We start from the raw sequence: 19,170 nt of genomic DNA, 5'->3' as shown, positions 1-19,170 counted from the left end.
AAAAGTAAATGGAATCGTTACTCCATGAAGTAATTGTGATGTGATGACCATTTTTGCCAGAGTAAAAAAAAAAAAAAAAAAGTAGTTTGATTACAGTAGTGGATTACTTTGTAATAGATTGCTCGCCAACACTTCTCATAAACAGTCATTTTTCACCAGTAGAGCAGCCCCACATAGTTAAGTAATCTTAAAACAGCATCGGACAACACAGTGGCGCAGTGTGCAGATGCAAACATGCATGTGAGGCCAAGTAGGAACTATAAATCGACCCTAGGTGTGTGTGTGTGTGTGTGTGTGTGAGTGTGAATGGTTGTTTGTCTCTCTATATGACCCCGCAATGAGCTGGCAACTTGTCCAGACCTTCGCCCCATTCGTCCCTCCAGGAGGGAGGGAGTGCAGGATGAAGCCAAAATAGATGGATGGAAACAGCATATGTGGCCCTCTTTACAACATCCTGTAAAAAAAAAAAAAAAACACACCTGGTTTCCCACTAAACTCAAAGGGGGGGGGGGGGGGGGAGAGATCCACCCAAAGAGTTGCTTCCACACACACACACACACACACACACACACACACACTTTCTGTACCGGTGCAATAAAAGTCTTTTCAAATTTCAGGGGCTAAAGACACAAAGCAAAAGAAAACAAAACGCAGCGGTAAGGTGAACATTTCACATAGAACTCTTTACATTAAAACCAAGACTTCATCTCAGACAAATCTATCTATCGATCGCATTTTTAAAAATTTTTTTTGGCCCGTTCAGAGCAAATCCTCAGTGCACAATGGCCTCGAAGCCATCGAAGGCTATCGTGTGACTATCACTTCAAGTGGCAGGATTCATACAAAAAGCTTTGGCGTATAGGCGTGTTGTCACTCTGGGATAAATCTAACATCCTATCAACCCAATGAAGGGGAATGATTGAGGGAGGAAAAAAAAACAAAAAAAACATTAAAAATGTAAAAAAAAAACAACTTTAAAACTTTAAAACTTGTGTAAATACAGGGGTGCTCGGTCTACTTGATGCGTGGCCACAATGAGGCAAATACATAAATGAATAAGTACTCGCAGGCACACCGGACAACGGACAATTTGGAAATCCCAACTCACCTCACCTGTATGTTTTTTGGACCATGTAGACACAGGGGACAACAATCAACCTGCCTGCGCACCAGCAGGAGGCGCCCCCAGGGGCCTTTAAATCTGACCTGCAGCCTTCTTGCTGTCAGGCGCCGGCAACAAATTTGCATCAAAGTATCAATCGTTTTACACACAGTCAGGCGGCGCACACACAGTGTTATATCGCCTGGCAGGTTCAGTAAACGTTCATTTGTGGCTGCAGCTCACCGCACAGTGGCGATGTGCTTTTGTTTTTGCGCGCAGCTCTCGCACAGGAAGGGGAGCCATGGCGGCGTGAACGTTTGTGGCCGCCAGGTTTTTTTTTTTTTTTTTTTTTTTTTTTTCAATTCCAGGATGTGGATGGCAAATTCAGAAATAGAGCAGTATGGGGGGGGGGGTTTGGCACCGGGGGTTGTGAAGTCCCATGGGTGAGGGGGCGTGTGGGAAACTAATACCATGCGGCGTAAACCACCTTTATGTAAACTGGCACCACAGACAAGAATAATGTATATATATATATATACATATATATATATATATATATATATATATATATATATATATATATATATATATATATATCTTCTCGTTGCCTCTGACTGACTGGCTTTGCCCGCCCGGCCAATTCCCAATGGTTGCTCCCCTGGAATTCATGTCAGCACTGGACGTCAGTTAGTGAGTTGTGTGTGAGATGTATCGCAAGGCGTAACACGACTGACCGTCGTTGTGAGGTTTCCATTGCCCAATATAACGACTTCCTATTGCGTTGGAGCGACACATACAAGAACTATACTGCCCCCCAGTGGAATAATAGTTTATTATCAAATATGCCGAGATTCTTTCAAGGAAAAAAAAAAGAAAGAAATTATACAAAGTCATTTTGGGAGATTTCTGTGACATATTTAGATCTTGCCAACTGATCAGTAGGTGTTAATTCATGATGTGTAGCATTCTACCCATAATGTGTCAATTTTTTTTATTTTTTTTTTACCTAAAACGGATGCCTTGCAATTGGACTGGTCTTGAATGACCTGACCTGACCTTGCAGCGCCACTCTGCAAACTCTCACAAGCAAAACCCATCAATGAAAGACCAGTTTGATGTTCATTTCTGTTTTCTGATGGCTCACTCGATCTTGCATCTTCCTTGTAATAGTTATAATATCAAGGAAAAGTCATGAGACTCCGAGCGGACCCACAATCTGGGTTTCTGTAAATTTGTGTTGGCACAATCTGGGTTTTTTTTTGCTTCTTACTCGAAAAAAAAAAACATACTCAAGCAGATTTATTGTTCATTTTCATGATATTATAGAAAGGAAAAAAGTAGATACGGGTATTTTCTATTCAATCTTGTGCCAACTCATCCCTGAAAATGTGACACGTTGGGCCTTTAAATCAACACAAAACAGAAAAGGTAAAATTTACAAAAGCAGCGTGTGAAGCAGCTTTGATGAAAGTCCATCGTAAATTGATACTCAAAGTTGCCCGCTGACCTCGGCATACAGCGTGCAAAACGTCACGGTTGAGTTGCGCGCTGCCTTTGCAACGGAAGACTTTTGCAGATCTCTCACGTTTGAAGCACCTTTGACAAACACTGTCGGAGTGACAGGCGGCTAAAATGATCAGGGAGGCAGACGTTCAGGGTCAGAGTGGGACAGGATGACAGCGGAGCAGACAGATGGCTCTGTATTAGGGGATCCGTCCTGAGACTCAGGGACAAACGGCAGCCGAGCTTTTGGCACCGGCAGAGTGTCATTAATGATTCGCTGCAACGCTTGGCCGCCGCCGTTCCGCTGAGAGCACAGCGTGCCACGGGCACATCCAGCACCACTTTTGTTCCGTCTGCGTGGAAGTTGTACCCTCGCAGATGGGTCACTTTTGGTTCGTTCGCACACCCGAGTCATTTGGGCGATTTGCCCAGATGTCAAAAAAAAAAAAAAAAAAACAACAACTGGGATTTAAAGCTTTTCTGTTTTGTTTTTTTTTTTTAGTTTTTTACGGCCAACTGTGTCCTCATAAATAAGCCCCCCCCACTCCGCCCCCCAAAAAATAAAAAATAAAAAATCAGTTTGGAATCAAAGGAATGAAAAACAATGAATAAAAGCTGTGCAGTGAGAAAGTGCCACTTTTGTATCCCCTGAAAGAGATTTGAGCATGGGGTTAACAATGTTGTGGGATTGGACAGGATAACAGAGTGGAGTCTGTCAGAGTAGTGTACTATCAATATATCGATAAATATTGATATAAATATTGATATTGAAAACTAAAAACGGTCCAATGTGATTTTTCCATAGTATGGATATATCGCGGGACTTCAGCGCGATCTACACCACCACCCCTATTCCCCCCCCCCCTCCCCCGTCAACGAAACTTCCGCGGTTTCGCTATTATCAAAAAGAATCGCATCGAAAATCAATATTTTTCAAAATATCGTATCGAAAGTCTGAAATCCAGTATCGTGACAACACCGGTACAGGGTGTCCCAAATAAATTTCAGCGGTTTCGGTGCACCCGTCAACTGGGGGACTGTTTGTGCGAGCACATTTCAATATGCAGTTTATCCTCCGTCAGGATGTCGAACCGTGCAGAAGCAGACAAACACTCTACAACGTAGGGTGGCACAATGTAGACTTTATTTGTAGATCTCATAACCATATAGTATCTATAGTACCATAGATAAAACCAAATAAATAGTGTGTAATACTACAGTAGCACATTAAAAAGGACATACACCAACATGGTACAGGTATAAATTCTATCATTACAGGGTAAATATATATATATATTAAAATGCCAGATGTTGTCTCCATGTGCCAGCGGCAGACATGCACATGCACGGTGGTGCGTTTTACGTCGTTTGCCCTCGGCGAAGCGCGACAGCGGGCCACGGTGGTTTTGGCGTACGACGTTACGATCACGGCATCGGTTACAATTAAAACGGCCCTCCCCCGCAAAGTGACGCGACAGACGGCCGAGGACACCCACTGTTTATTTACCACTTGTTTAAAAACTATGCTTCAAAGTATTTGCCAACGCGTAGTTCGTGGCCTCTCGGAAGCAGACGTAAAATCGGGAGTTCAGCTCCGTCAAATCGCCTAAATCGGTGTTCGCTAGCGTCCCTGTTCTTACCGTCATAAGAGTCCCGGCTGCTAAACTGTACAGGTGGAAAATTCAGTGTTTCTGCCTAACGATGTTTTGCGAAACCCCTGCTAGAGTTCTGTGGTCGGCCACCTCCGTGAAGGTACGCGGTCGGCTCGCCCGGCCTCCGCGTGGAAACCTTTCGAAAGGGCCGTCAAGTGTGAAGTCCAGCGCTCGGCTCCCGCCACCCGTTCGGATTTAGTCGAGGCCCCTCCCCCCCCACCGGACGCAGCCGCTTCTAGCCATCCAGGGGTTTCCCCAGGTACACCATGGTGACTTCGGTGTTGCCGTAGACTGCGGAGACGGCGGGGTACAGGCAGGCCTTGGGCAGTCCGCGGAACGCCACGCCGAGGAACTCGAAACCCCTCTCGAAAGCCAGCGTCTTGTCGTCCATGTCGAGGATCACTCGTATTCTCTCTCCGATCTGCGGGGGGGGAGAGCAATTTCCGCGTTAGAAAAGTACTGAAAAAAACAACAACAACCAATTTCGCAGGTTCGGGAGCTTCCTGGTGGTGTGAAAGCATGCCGGAAAACAAATAATTCAAATCCGGTATTTTTCTACCCGATATTAATTCTGGTTTTGCAGTATTGCATTTTCGGCTTTTGTCTCATTCTGTCGGATTATGACTTTATTGATGCACGGTTTCACACCATCCTGAATTAAAAGTGTTTTTACTTGAAAAATCAATGACATCAGCATCGTCAGCATTAAAACCCTAAGGAGATCCATCTTTTGGGCTACTGTGATACAGTAGGAGCAATCTGGCCCTCTTCTTACAGGTGGACCAGGTCTATATTTGCAAATAGTAAACATTAGGATTGAAATTAACCATTTTAGACTTTTTTTTATTTTTTTTTTATTTCCAAAAAGATACTTTGTGCAAAACAGGAATGTTTCAGTCTATTTACTGGAGACAGATCCCTGTAGATCATAGGTGTCAAACTCTGGCCCGTGGGCCAAATTTGTACTGCTAGTACTACAAATCCCAGAATGCTCTGCTCAAATCAGGACAGGGCATTCATTGATAGGAATTATTACTTAATTGGTTTATTGTTGTTACTTTATTTTGAAATTTATTGGGGGGGGGGGGGGGATTACTTTTGAAATTTAAATCAAAAGGACTTGCAAATAAATAAATAAATAAATCAAAAAGGCACATTTACATTTTATTTATTTTGATGAGTTTTTTTTCAATTTGAAGTTGGATTTTGCACGTGTGCAATATTAAGTGACTTATTGTATAGTTTTAAGCTTTGCTTGCTGCATATTCAGGCTGAAGCAAAACTTGTTTGGGTCCACATAAAAAAGGTTCACCGTTATATCTGTTATATCTTATGGAAGATTGTTTTTTTTTTCCCAGCAAATATCAACGTCGGCCGGCTACAAACGTCCACGTTTGAGATTTTGGCCCCACGGTGTATCTGAAACATACCTGGTATTTTGGCGCGTTGTTGCACTGCGGGAAATTGCCGTTGACCTCGCCGTTGTGCAGCAGGTTGTTGTCGACCAGGTTCCAGCCCCAGCTCTGGTCGTCGCTGCCCAGCAGGGCCACGTAGCCCTGGCACTGCATGGGCGCCCGCTTGGTGGCGAGGCCTATGACGGCCACCGTGCCCAGGGGGCCCTCCCACCAGATTTCCCAGGCGTGCCGCCCTTCCGAGAAGCCGATCTTGCCGCGGGCGCCGTCCGTGCTCTGGGCGATGGGGTTCCGGTGAAGGGTGAAGCCGTTCTTCTTCACGTACACGTTGCGGGAGCAGTCGTGGGAGCTCAGGCCGTGCTGGTAGGCCTTGAGCTGCGAGGAGAGAGACAGCCGAAAAACAGCGGGGGAGCTGCGGTGACCACATGCATGGACTTTTTCCCCGTATGGCAAATTAGCTGGACAGTTTGTGTTGGCGTCAGATGGGTTTCGAGACAAGACTGGCAGTTAGGCAAACAAGCAAAAAGCAGTAAGTAATGAAGAAAGAAGAAAAAAAAAAAGAAAAAAAAGTTAAGTAGGGCTCGACTGAAGGTGCCAGACAAATCTCCAGCAAAGGTCAGCTGGACCAGATCCAAGGAGCCATGAGATCCGTTTAAAAAGTTCACATTTGAGTAAACAAAGTATGCGATGGAAAGATCCGGTGCGCAGCGGGAACATTTGTCGGCAGGAGAGAACTAAGACTGAGGCACTTTAACCTGAGCATAACCGATCCCAAGCTATTCCCACCACATGAATCAATTGAAGTCGATCAATTGAAGTCGATCAATTGAAGTCACTCTAAGGGAGCAATTTACACGACCCAAACGAGCCACACATTCAAGTCAACAAGATATTGTCAATTGTATGCACATTTCTCGGGATTCTGCACATTTCTTTTTTTTAAAAGCTGCAATTAGCATGCGATTCAACGGGGTAGCTGTCAGTCACAGCATAGAGACAGTGGTTGTCTCTGCAGATAAGAGAGGTGCACCGGTGATCATACCTTGCCCTTGTAGGTTGGCAGGTTGCACAGGATGTCAGACCGCAGGGCTTCGTCGGTCAAGGACCGGCTGCACAGGCTGCGCCACACCTCGCTGTTTTCATCCGCCAGGATATTGTTCCAGTGCCAGCACACCAGCCCGCAGCCCATCAGATCCGACAGCTCCAGATAGGAGAAAATGTGCTCCAGGACCCGAGCAGGCAGCCTGCCGGCCACCCCTGAGCCTCCACCGGCGGCAGCGGCGGAGTAAGGGGAGCCGGTGGAGCTGCAACTGGCGGCCGCTGCTGCGCCCAGACAGGAGGAGCCTCCGCCACCGCCGCCGCCGCCGCCGCCCGCTCCCGACATTACACCGTCGCTGTTGACCGTTGACACCAGGGGACCGAACGGCTTCCCTTTACACCCAATACCGAGACCTAACACAAATGAAAAGTGCACATTTCGAGCACCGAAATCACGTACAGGACGTCTCGAAATCACAACAGTATGGACACGGGCTCTTCCCACTACAATGGCTGAATGGAAACGATGCGTCAAGGTCCTGGAAGAGCGAGACGACTTAATATATTGCGGTCACGATGGCATTTCAATTGACATTGGCACAAGTGTCGGGTACGTTGTTTGAGGACAACCTGGCGTAAATCCATTGTTAAATCTTTCCCAAATAAAAACTAAATATTATTTCAAAGTCATATTGTTTTTATTTTCTGTAAGGACCACGGTTACGACGGACGTGAATCTTACTGGATTTTTAACAGCTCTGACGGGCGAGAAATTAGGACATTATTCTTGATTTAATTGTGCTGTTATGATGCAGCAATGAAATTCAATCGATGATATGATACGTCAAATAAATATCCATCCATTATTTATATATTTTAGAATTTTTTTTCAAAAATATTTTTTTCTATTTTTAAGTTGTTGTGTATGAGTAAGAACAAACATATTTTTTTCGACATCAACACAAAACGCCACTTAATAATTTTCGCAAAAATTGTAACTATAAATGATAAAAAAATAAAAAAATAAAATAAAATAAAAGACGGTGTTTTTTTCGGCCGAGGACCACGTGACTCTACACGGAAGTGACGCGGGGAGTGCTCAAAAGAGTTCAGCAAAGCATCTGGGAGCAAAAAAAACACCAGCTACCTTTTGTATCGTTTCACAACAGAAGAGGAACCAGAGGAGGACCAGCGGACTGCAAGGCGCCACGCAAGTAAGTTTTGCGTCGCGCATTCTGCACATATCAAGGGGCTTGTGCGCCATCATGCGAGACGAGGCGTCGCTGCAGAAACCGCTGGCTGTCCCGGGGCCGGCTGGCTGGCTGGCTGACTGGCTGGCTTGGCTTCCTCCGCTATGCGGCCTGTTGACAGACAAGCTGTCCCCATCTGGCCGCTGTCCGGGGACAGTCCAGCGGTTTTTCCGCGGTCAGACAGGTGACTGGAGGGTCAGTCGCTACGGATGCAGCAACTTGCTAGCGACATACCAGCTCGGCGAACGGCGGGGTTGCGCATGTAAAAACGCATGCGAGCTAAGCTAGCGAGTGATCCGATAACAAAAGCCCGCTGCGTTCATGTTCACCTTTCCAAATTCTTTCACTTAGGCTAAAGGTTGCCATCTTTATTTTTGTGCGTGTGTGCGGCCAGCGCGACCGGCGTCACATTTGAGAAATTTCGCGCATCGCAGTTGTTAAAAAAAAAAAAAAAAAAAAAAAAAAAAAGACTAATAAACTGCAAACCGACCCATCAGCATATTTACATTGTCGTCCAACTTACCAAACTGCATATTTTCCTTGCGGTAAATCACTTTGTCTTTTTCAGGTAAGATGTTGCAAGAATCACAGCGAATAAAATGTATATATACGTATTTCCCTATTTAGGTTTTACCGAGGCATTTTATACAGTTATCTTAACAGTTTGAGGCATTATGGTTTGATGAACAGTTCAAGGTGTTTAATCGATAAAAACCGACAGTTAATGATATACGACTTAGCCGTGCTCCATTACGGCACTAATAATAAAAAAAAAAATGTTTTGGAACGACACTGGCTTAAAAAACAATTTCAACCTAACGTTCGTACCGTTTCTCGGCCCAAGGGTGAGTCTAAATTTGTCTTTCAATTTCGATTGTATAAGCCCATTTGTAAATGGATGCAATTGTCCGTGTATACCAATAGAGGGCAGCACCTGCACATTGCTGAGCTCAAGTTTGAAGGCAATGGACTGACTACACGGAAAGTAAAAAGGATGCCTTTAAATATTCTTTCCTGGAATACATGCATTTTATTTATTTATTTTTTAAAGATTATCTACCTTCATATTTTGATGAAAATATTCCAGTGAAACCAGAGTATTACCGCACAAAACACAAATATTTGCCAACATATGTGCCAGTCATGGTAAGTGATGCTGTATGGCCTCTGTAAGTATTTCAAAATATATATATTTTTTCAAAATTGTTTTTTTTTGTTTGTTTGCCCCCCAACAAGACTATTCAGCTTCACAAGTGAGCAACATTGACTGAAGGTCACTGCACACAATCCTCATCCGATCGTAAATCTAAAATCGCATGTTTTTCACGAGCCTCCTTGAAATGTTGCTGAGAGATTTGCTGCCTCATCTTTGTCCCTGGCCTCCATCATATTCAATTTGTAGTTTTAAAGAGGGATAAGTCGTACGATATTACGGACAACATTCACATGTTTTGTTTTGTTTTGTTTTCTCCCTCTACTGTGCAGCAGCTGCACTTGCGATCACGTATGATCCCCGTGTACGTTCCGCGAAACCGGCAAATCACAATAAACGCCAACTCACATTTCGTGCATCCGTGCTTGCAGCATCTGCAGACCACCATGAATCCTGTCTACAGCCCTGCATCCACAGGGGTCCCATTTACCAACACTAAGGGTATGGGCTACCCAGGTAAGTTTAAACCAGTCGCCGCTACCCGCAAGAAGACACGCCGTCATGAAATCTTCTCTCTCTTTTTTCTTTTTTTTTTTTTAAACTATGCTTTGTTTTTGCTCTGTTTTTTTTTGTTTTGTTTTGTTTTTTGTCACACCAGCTGGATTTCCTGTGGGCTATGCTGCTGCTGCTCCAGCGTACACTCCGAATGTCTATGCAGGGGCAAACCCAGCCTTTCCCAGTGGTGAGTTTCCAGTGAGCTGAACCGTGTATGTATTATTGTGTTGACATTTAGCAATGCTAACTCGAAGCGTCTTCCCGCCACCAGGTTATGCTCCGGGGACTCCTTTCAAAATGTCCTGCTCCCCCAACACGGGGACTGTCCCACCGTACTCCACCTCACCCAACCCCTATCCGGCTGCCGTCTACCCGGTGCGGAGCACCTACCCCCAACAGAACCCCTATGCACAGGTGTGAACGCAGGATCGGAGCTTCCCGACAAACGGCGGTGGCACTGATTCTCCTGAGTTTTGTTGCCGTCGTGTCGTGTTCTCTAATTCTGAAATTAAAAAAAAAAAATAAAAAAAAACATGAGTCCAGTCGATCCCGAAGCTGAGCTGTTCAAATGTGACTCTGCAGGCGTTAATACCGTCACAACAGCAAGGCGCCTACTACACGCAGCCGCTGTACGCCGCGCCGCCGCACGTCATCCACCACACGACCGTGGTCCAGCCCAACGGGATGCCCGCTGCCATGTACGCCCCGACCATCCCCACTCCCCGCCACAACGGCATGGCTATGGGAATGGTAGCGGGCACCACTATGGCCATGTCTGCCGGTGAGCGCCGCCGCGGGGGAAAAAAAAAAAAAAAAAACCCCGTCACTTTCCAATCCTGGTCAGAACCCTTTTGCCGATTACGTGTTTTGTCCTGTTCTGTTTTTTCCGTTCTCCCAGGGACCTTGTTGACGACCCCTTCGCCAGCGCCCGTCGCCCCCCACCAAGTCACGATGCCAACGTATCGGACCCCTGGCACGCCCAGCTACAGCTACGTGCCCCCGCAGTGGTGAACGGAGGGCAGCATGAGTAAGTTGCCATTGATCGAAGGCCGACTCTCAGGAAGCCTCCTATGCTCCATTATCAGAAAACGGCTTATTGTGCCATCAAAGAACATGTTTTATTCTACCTGCCGCCAATTTCCTCGCTTATCACTTAAAGCCATAGATGTGTTGGTTTTACACTGCAGTTATGAAATTTCTGCTCCCATGTTCTTGCACTTGTGTTTCTCTCATCCAATTTAAACTCTATAGATTTCCAGAAAGTCAAAGTTAGAAAAGTCAGTAAATTAAGGGACTATATTGTCATTATTAGGCTAAAAAGTGTCATTTTGTAACATCACTGGTTCGTGGTGTGCTGTGCGATTTTCTTATTTTTCTTTTTTCTTTCTTTCTTTCTTTCTTTTTTTCCTCCAATGTGGAAAATGTGACGTGGCTCAAAAAATAGGCTGAAAAAGAAACATTCCAGAAAGTCTCTGTTAGGATTTAATGACTTTTTTTTTAATCAAATGTCCTCCCCCCCCCCGCAGGTTAGAAGACGGCAGATATGCATTCGCACTCCAGTGTTTTTTGCGAATGGTGGGGACCTGCGCTTGCCAGCGTCTGCAACCAGTTACTCTTCTTCCAGCATAATGTGAATTTAAAAAAATAATAATAATAATGACGATGATAATAATAACAATAAAATAAAAAAAACGACTTCATAGAAAGAGGCCCATTTTAATAGGAGGGGGCGACAAGTAGGCCCATCCCCATGACCCCGCCCCCTCTCCATGGAATAAGGCTGCATTCCATGTCACACCCAGCGCCAGCACCGATCCAAACCTGCTGCATATCTCACATCGATCAGCAACGCCTCCATGCAAACTTTTTAGTGGACTGTCATGCAGATTTTTATAGCTTCAAACACTTAAAGTGGTGAAAAGGGAGTTGTTGTTTTTTTTTGTTTTGTTTTCTTTGTCGTTTTTTTTTTTTTATTATTTGGGGGATACATATGATGTTGAGTGCATGTGTATATATAGATATATGAAGTAACGCTAGCTCAATCTACCTGCTGTGACGGAATGCAAAATCAACAAGAGGCACACATCCAAAGGAAACGGGGTGGGGGGGTGGGGGGAGAGCGGGGGAGTAATAATCTGCAATGCTGAATCACCGGTGACCATGTCTTAGACATTAAAAAAAAAAGAAAGAAGAAGAAGAAAAGACGTCTGTTCGTGCAAAAAAAACAGACCCGCCCATTCAAGCGCAGGGGGAGGGGGGGGCAAACTGTAACTCTTTTCACTGCTTTGTGTTGAAGTAAGTGACGTTCGACTTTTATTCTGTTGGTGATGCAGCACATGCGTTTTTCGTCTTACCATTTTTGTATTTTAGGAAGATGTTTAAAAAAAAAAAAAAGGTGGACCTTTGATTTTCAGCCTCTGACTGATGGCCAATTCCGACATTTAACCGTTTTAAGTGTTTTATTATAATTTTTTTCTTTTTTTTTGTTCCCTTTCCATTTGAATGTTGTAGGGAATGAATGTCCACTATTCCAAAAGCGCGGCAGCGTTCGTTCGTTCCCCCCCCCCCCCCGCCCCCTTAGAAACACTTTGAATTGTCGAAACTGTTGACTCGTTTGAAATCCGAAGTGTTCTTAGCGGGGCATCGAAGATGCTGCACTAAAATCATTTCCACCCGCTTAGGAGCAAGGCGAGTGAAAGAGTAGGAGCAGTACCGTGTGTGCGTTTTGTATGTGTATCAAAGAGAGTTAAAAAAAAAAGAAAGAAAAAAATATTAACCATTTAAAAATGGTGCCATATAGTGCAACATGCCTAGAGTATTTGACCTGTATCTCACAATTAATCGATCTGTCCTTCAGTTGGTCTGAGCACTACATCATTGACTCACCGCTAACTGTGGCCATGTTAGGAAAAGAACAATATTGTTAAGCTCCATTTGTGAATAGCACTACTGAAGCAAGACACTAACTAAGAAACCGTTTGTAAAGATATCTGACCTTTTACATTGCTGGCTGTTTTACCTCAACGTTTCAGGCTAACACACCAATATCACTGTTTCAGACATGCTTTTTCTATGTTGCCTCAGTCACCTCAGTTGAATAATCTGTTTTGTAAATGTTATTTTTGTGACTTTGGTTCTTGTTTTGTATTCTTAAGAAATACCAAAAAATAAAAATGAATACCAGATTTCTTGTTTTGTTTTTTTTTTTGTTTTTTTTAAATTGTGCATCATTGAGGCTGCGCATTGGCCTCACTAACAGACAGAACAACATGAGGCAGATGAGAAAATAAGCTTTCACAGTCGAAGAACTGTATGCTGCACCAAAGAGATGCATAGAAAAAAAAATATATTATTTTTTTTAATTAACGAGATGTAACTAAAATAAGACTCACAAATGTTATTTAAATATAAGCAAATATTCTATTATTGTCTTATATAACAATTGTTGTGACGTAGTTTACATGAACGAATAGAGGCGTCGACGACACCAAACTTGTGAGGAAAATAAAAGGTGACGCGGAAGTGGCTTCTCAAATTTCCACTGGGAATCAAGGAAAGGTTCGTGACACTGCGGTCGAGCCAGCCAACAGTTGGGAAAAAGCCTTCGAGCTAGCAGACACTCGCTTTCTGCTTGCTTTTGTGTGCACCAGGTATTACGGTAACTGCTTCGCACACTGGAACTGGGAAAAAAATATAAAACAACCACCTCAAGGTTAAGCTATGGACGCCCAGAACACTTCTCATGATGGGGAAAAATGGCGCAGGTAAATATTAAAATTATCAGTCGAACATGTTAATCACCTGGGGGGGGCGCAGTGGAAATGAGACTCTTGCGTCAGGATGTCAAACGGATGAAAAGTACCTTTTGGTTTGTTGTCACTCGCAACAAAGCAAAGTAGTCAGTGTTATGTGTTCATATTGCGTTATCTTAAAGTTTATAGAGGGACCGAGAAGATAGTTGTTTCGTTGGAGAAACAACTCCAACGAAACAGGAGGAATCCTGTTGTTGTCGTACTATACGCGGCTACCTGATTGACACTCCATGCCAGGTGGTGGCGGTAGTGCGCCGGAACGCCGTTTACCGAACGTCAATAAAACGCCAACGAAGAAGAAGAAGAATGACATCTTTCCCGTCATGCATTACTTCAGCGCGCGAGATTTTGTTATTTCTGGGATTCATGGACGTCGGAGCTCGGAGTTTGTGGAGGTTAACTTCTTTAAGAAAGGTGGGGACGCGCTGTCATCATTTCTCTTTCCACCGCTTTCACGGACTGTACAGTGTGTGTTTGTTTGAAGTACTGACGCCGTACATTGTCGTGCATTTAGCGGACTCGCTTCACCAGCATCATTATTCTTATTTGTTTACAGTCGGCATAGAAGGAGCGAGTTTGTTTCGTGTTCATTTCTACACTTCAAATTCGTCTCGTGCATTTTATTTACACTTTTATTGTTTCCTACGTAATTCCATGTGTGTTCATACGTCGTTTCGATGCCTTCAGTGAGAAACTGCAACGTCAATAGTCATGAAAATGAAAGAAAACACATTAAATTCACGTGCATTTTTTTTTTGAGATGACAATAAGCATGACACACACACACATACGCACGTTTCTACCGTTAATTGATGAAGAGAATCTGCGTTTGCCTCCTCAGTGAGGTTGTAGGAGACCTGGCGGTGACTGAAACAATGAGCACTCCCAGTTCGAGTGGCGCAAGCAGTGGCTCTTCCAAGTCAGCCGAGCAGTTTGAGGCTTTCTGGAGGCAGCTCAAAGAGTTTCACCTCAATGTGCTGGAAGGTATGACTGCAAATCCCCTTCACTCTCTCCCCCCCCATACGTTTTCTTTTAATCCCTTCATTTGTCGCCCTTTTAGAACTGGAAGCAAAAGTAAGCAAGTTGAAAAAAGAGCGCTGTCTGTAAGTGTGACGTTTTACGCATTGGAATCTGAAATAACACTCTATTTATTTTATTATTATTTATTTATTTCGTCTCCCGCTTATGTTATTAACCTGACATTTGATTTCTCCTAAAAAAAAAAAAAAAAAAAAAAAAGAGACGCTCAGAGACTTGAGGCGTTTCACGACCGCAACCAGCAGCTGAAGGAGCAGAACAAGACGCTGCAGGACACCGTCGACCTCCTGGAGATAAGGTGACGCTCACAGTGCACACACGCCAACATAGACATCTGTTTTTTTTTTCTTTTTTAAATAGGGAAGGCCCGGGGGGGAAAAAAAGCTGCAACTTTTGTGTCAATAGGCTTCGGACGCAGGTGTGCAAGCGGTGTGCAGTCTTGGAGGAGGACCTGAAAAAAAAGCAGGAACAAAAGTTGAGCCTCATCTCCAAGCTGAGTGAGTTTAAAACGGCGAACCGGTCGAATAAGAAAAAGATGAAATTAAATTAAATATTTTTTTTTCCCAGTGTTCCGTCCAGATATTCTTGTGTGTAAAATGATTGATTTTCATCTTCTTCTGAAGACATAACTTTTGCTTTTGATGCTCGTTGAGGCTCCTTTCTTTTTTTTTTCTCTCTTCAGAAAAAGAAAAAGACAGCCTTGAGGATGAGACCAGCAAACTGCACAGCGAACTACGCGAGCTGAAGACATCTCTGTAAGCACTCGACTGTTTGACACTTTCTTTCTTTTTCTCGTAAATTAGTCTTAATTCTAAATTAATTTATGCTAGCTTTTTTTTTTTTGCGCGCGCGCGCGTCTCAGCTCTGTGCTGCAGCAGGCTACGTCCTCGGATGAACACGTCATCCCCGGCACTCCGGTACTGCACAGCTCGCTGCCCGCTGGGGGAAAACTCCGGCGCCACAGACGCCCCGAGCACGCCAAGCGCGTTCGCTACGCGGAGACGCCTCTGCCGTGGTCCGGCAGCTTGCTGTTCAACGGTCAGCGTCCACACTTGTGCAGTAGCCACGAGTGAAATCCCAACCCCCCCTTCCCCCGTCGTCGGTCCTCTGACCGCAGCGTCTGATGTTTCCTCAGAAGCGAACACGGAGCGCGTCGGCGCCGGGGAGAAATCTAAAAGAAACGAAGTGCTTGTGCCGAACACGTGCGTACTGGACGCATCTGAGATCTCGGGTAGGTTGAAAAAAGAAAAAAAAAAAACCTACAGAGGCGATATTTTGAACACCTGGCCTCATTAACATTGATTTTTGGATGTGTTTAATTCGTCATCTTTTAAAAGAAGCCTAAAGGTTTTGAGAAATTTCCTGGACCTGCAGATGTAATACCGGCTTTGTCCCAGTTTGATGGAACTGCGCGGGATGATATTGGTTGTTGAGCTTTGGCTTCTTTCTTCTTCTTTTTTTTTAATCTCCCCTTTCAGCGGATGGAGATAGTGACATTGAAAACAGGGAGGAGGAGGTACCAGAGACCTGCGGACTCCTCGACAAGCCTCGCACGGTACCAGCGCTTCCCGAAACTCTTTGGACAATGCAATTCATTTTTTTTCACGATGTCTTTGCACAGGGCTTGGACAGTTCTGTCACTCCTGTCAGTGAATGTCATTTGTTTCAAAATTTCCCCAGAAAACTCTGACGGTCCCAGGACTGAGCAGAGGACAGAGCAGCTCAGAATCTCCCCTCATGCACAACATCAGTTTAAAGTAAGAGCTCCGCGTCGCTGCGTTTTTCACGTTAATGTAAATTCTGCTCCGCTTGGTGATTTTTTTTTTTTTTTTTTTTTTAATGCCGAACATTCGATGCAATGCCCGATCCAGTAACCCGACCGCTTCCCTTCGCCCAGGCCTCGCCCGGCCACCGGCTTGTGCGACTTGACGACGGAAAGATCCCCCTCGCTTCTTTCCCACGTCAAGCGCTTTGCGCAAGGCGGCCCGGCTCGCCACGCTAAGCGGAAGAAGGAGGAGGGCGAGCCGGAGTCAGCGGGCGAACAGGACCGGGGGCTGGAGGACAAACGGCTTCACCCCGAGGTGCACGAGCGAAGCTCCTCGTCTTCGAGTCGTCAACAACGCGGCCAGGTGAGATCCACCGGAGTCACCCTCTCATTCCCCGATCCCCATATGGAGAGTTGTATGTGAACTATATAAATTAATGAATCACCATAGATCCACCAGGAGTGTCTTGCAGGTGGACGGTTTTCTCGTGGGATTATCACGATAACTATCGCGATATTTCAGTGAAAACCCCCACGAAAAAAACAGGGCTGAAAAAATTACGACAAATGGGGAAAAATTAGTCAGAAAAATAATATAAAACACAGCCTTTTTTTTTTTCCCTCAACTGAATGCAATACGCATCCGTAGTACATGCATTTTCGTGACAAGCACATATTCCCACATAATAAAAAAAAACACTCCCTTTTTCTAGCTGTGGGTCAGCGTGAGCGCAGTTTATGATGGTACGCATTGCTGGGTTAGTGAGCATCACTTGCACACCGCTTTTAGCGATGCATTGCATTACAGTCAACACTGATGTTCACCTGTACGGGAACTTCCTGGTCTTTTTACAGGTGTGCGCCACAGAGACCTTCAAGACCCCGGGCGTCAGAGGAGTGCCGGCGAAGGCAGGAGGAGGAGGAGGAGGAGGAGGCGGCGGCGGCGAGGAAGGCGGTCAGTGTTCATCGGCTCGCGGTGACATTTCAGGTTGGGGGGCCGGTTGCGACGCCCACCCCACCTCCAAGTGAATTTAGCTCCATCTCCCCTCCCTCCCCCCCAACCGCAGGTGAAAGGAGGCAGCGGTCGGAGGCCGCGTGGAGCGTCGACCCCGCCCTCGCCCTCTCCGAGTACGACAGCGAGCCGGACGAGGTGCAGGCCGACGCCGATATTTGTTGATCCGAGGAAGCGACGGCCGAGTTTCTTACTGTCCGGCTGTTCCCTCCCCCCCCACACCTCTAGGAGGAGTGGCGTCACGCGGAGATGCCCGACTCGGACTGCACCTGGATCAGCCACAGCGTCCTGCAGCCGCGGCCGGAGCGCAGTCCAGACGAGGAGGAGAACATTTCTGGTGAGGGAATTTGAACTGTGGGGCTGTTATTATGGGCTGTTTCCATATCCGTGTGAATTAGTGGCGCAAGCAAAAGAGGTAAAGTAAGTATTTTTATATTTTTTTTTACAGTGACTGATTTTTTTTAATTTTCAAGTCATCCTTGTACGGCCACATGCACCTCCAGTGCCCAGTGAAACCACTTATGTGGCCTTTTTAAGAGACGGGTGCAGTAAAAATAACTTTTAAAAAGTTACATTGTTAGCAAACACTTAGAAGAATCAGTTGATGGACCTGGTTTGGTTTTCCATACTTTCTTATTCTTTGATTTTCAGCACGTCAGTGGCGTCTGCTGCAAATGTTGAATCAGATATAAGAGGTTTTTCTGTAAAAGTTTTATAATGATGCTTGTTGGTTTTTGTTCTTGCAGGACTGGGCGAGAAGGTGAACGACAGCTTGGACATGATGTTCGACACAACGGCTTACGGGGAGTACAAGTCTTTTAGCCGCACCCAGGTGGAGCGGAGCCAGCCTCGTCAGGAGGAGTGGGAGGATGAAGAGGAGGAAGATGAAGATGAAGATGCAGAGGGTGATGGTGGGAGTTCACACTGTGAGATTGAAAAAAAAAAAAAACTCCTCCTCCTTGTTTGGTTAATGGCTTTATTATTATTATTATTATTGAATTCTCTTTTTCAGATTGTGACGACAACGCAACGAGCCAAAGGACCGAGCGCAAAGCAAAGTAAGGCACATATGGACCCTTCAACTGACTCTTAAATACAGTCTCTCTTTAATCCTCTCTCTCTCTCTCTCTCTCTCTCTCTCTGACAGATACCCGAACTTTGCGCACGTGGCAGTGATCCGCAAGAAGGATGAAAGGCAAAAGCTGCAGGGAACCACCTGCAAGGAGTGCGAAGCCGTAAGCGTTTGTGACTGGAGCAAAAAAAAAAAAAAAATTAAAATAAAATTTCAAAAAAAATGAATTATCTGCTAAAAAAAAAAAAAACAGAAAAGCACAACTTCGCTCCCTCCTCCTCGACAGTGCTACTCGCACCTCTCCGACGAGGAGAAGCAGAAGAAGCTGTCTGCGTGCTCCAGGCACAGGTTCCTCTACGTGCCCCCCTGCACCCCGGAGAACTTCTGGGAGGTCGGCTTCCCGTCCACGCAGACGTGCATCGACAGAGGTAACCTCCCGCAGCGCGGCTTCCCCGCCGCGTCATCGACAGAGACTCACGGCTCGCTGTCCTCCCCTCCCCCCCGCCCCGCCCCCCCAGGCTACATCAAGGAGGACTCCAACCCGCTGCCGCGCCCGCGCAGGAGGCAGCCGTTCAACGCGCTGTTCTCCCCCGGGAAGGCGCCGTCCGAGGAGCCGGCGAAAGGAAAAAGGCCGCCGCTCTCTTGAGCGTCTTGGCGGAAAACCGGACTCTTTACTATCGAATGTTATGACTTGTGATTGTGATAAATAAAAGTGAACCGTGTTAATACGGCGTTTTGAACGTGTGAACTTATTTCGCAGACGGTTCGTGAGGAATAAACTGCACGTCTGGAAACGACAACACTGA

At 45.5% G+C, this 19,170-nt stretch overlaps 3 protein-coding genes across 3 annotated transcripts; 2 read left to right on the top strand and 1 right to left on the bottom strand.

Moving 5' to 3' along the window:
- Nucleotides 1-3,727: 3,727 nt before the first annotated feature.
- Nucleotides 3,728-7,473, bottom strand: fbxo45 (F-box protein 45). Its single transcript, XM_076014858.1, has 3 exons — nt 6,712-7,473; nt 5,688-6,044; nt 3,728-4,678 (listed from the first exon to the last, which is right to left on the bottom strand). The coding sequence occupies exons 1-3, from the start codon at nt 7,051-7,053 to the stop codon at nt 4,493-4,495; spliced, it is 885 nt and encodes a 294-aa protein (XP_075870973.1). The 5' UTR covers nt 7,054-7,473; the 3' UTR covers nt 3,728-4,492.
- A 299-nt stretch (nt 7,474-7,772) lies between these two features.
- Nucleotides 7,773-12,850, top strand: fam168b (family with sequence similarity 168 member B). The gene is made up of 7 exons (XM_076014859.1): nt 7,773-7,921; nt 9,443-9,626; nt 9,769-9,852; nt 9,937-10,079; nt 10,248-10,446; nt 10,564-10,692; nt 11,192-12,850. The coding sequence occupies exons 2-6, from the start codon at nt 9,464-9,466 to the stop codon at nt 10,674-10,676; spliced, it is 702 nt and encodes a 233-aa protein (XP_075870974.1). The 5' UTR covers nt 7,773-7,921; nt 9,443-9,463; the 3' UTR covers nt 10,677-10,692; nt 11,192-12,850.
- Nucleotides 12,851-13,217: 367 nt separating this feature from the next.
- Nucleotides 13,218-19,138, top strand: rbbp8 (retinoblastoma binding protein 8). The gene is made up of 19 exons (XM_076014852.1): nt 13,218-13,429; nt 14,319-14,461; nt 14,538-14,580; nt 14,718-14,813; nt 14,921-15,012; nt 15,198-15,270; nt 15,378-15,559; nt 15,654-15,746; nt 15,994-16,070; nt 16,196-16,272; nt 16,413-16,644; nt 17,136-17,235; nt 17,348-17,430; nt 17,521-17,629; nt 18,039-18,209; nt 18,305-18,350; nt 18,440-18,527; nt 18,651-18,792; nt 18,883-19,138. The coding sequence occupies exons 1-19, from the start codon at nt 13,386-13,388 to the stop codon at nt 19,008-19,010; spliced, it is 2,019 nt and encodes a 672-aa protein (XP_075870967.1). The 5' UTR covers nt 13,218-13,385; the 3' UTR covers nt 19,011-19,138.
- The last annotated feature ends 32 nt before the right edge of the window (nt 19,139-19,170 follow it).

This window comes from Nelusetta ayraudi, unplaced genomic scaffold (assembly GCF_046127955.1).
Source record: "Nelusetta ayraudi isolate G7.1 ecotype Tasmania unplaced genomic scaffold, CSIRO-AGI_Nayr_v1 ptg000174l, whole genome shotgun sequence".
In the NCBI taxonomy this organism is placed as follows: Eukaryota; Metazoa; Chordata; class Actinopteri; order Tetraodontiformes; family Monacanthidae; genus Nelusetta; species Nelusetta ayraudi.
Note: the sequence above shows the minus strand (reverse complement) of the source record. Positions and strands in the feature narration are given on the sequence as shown.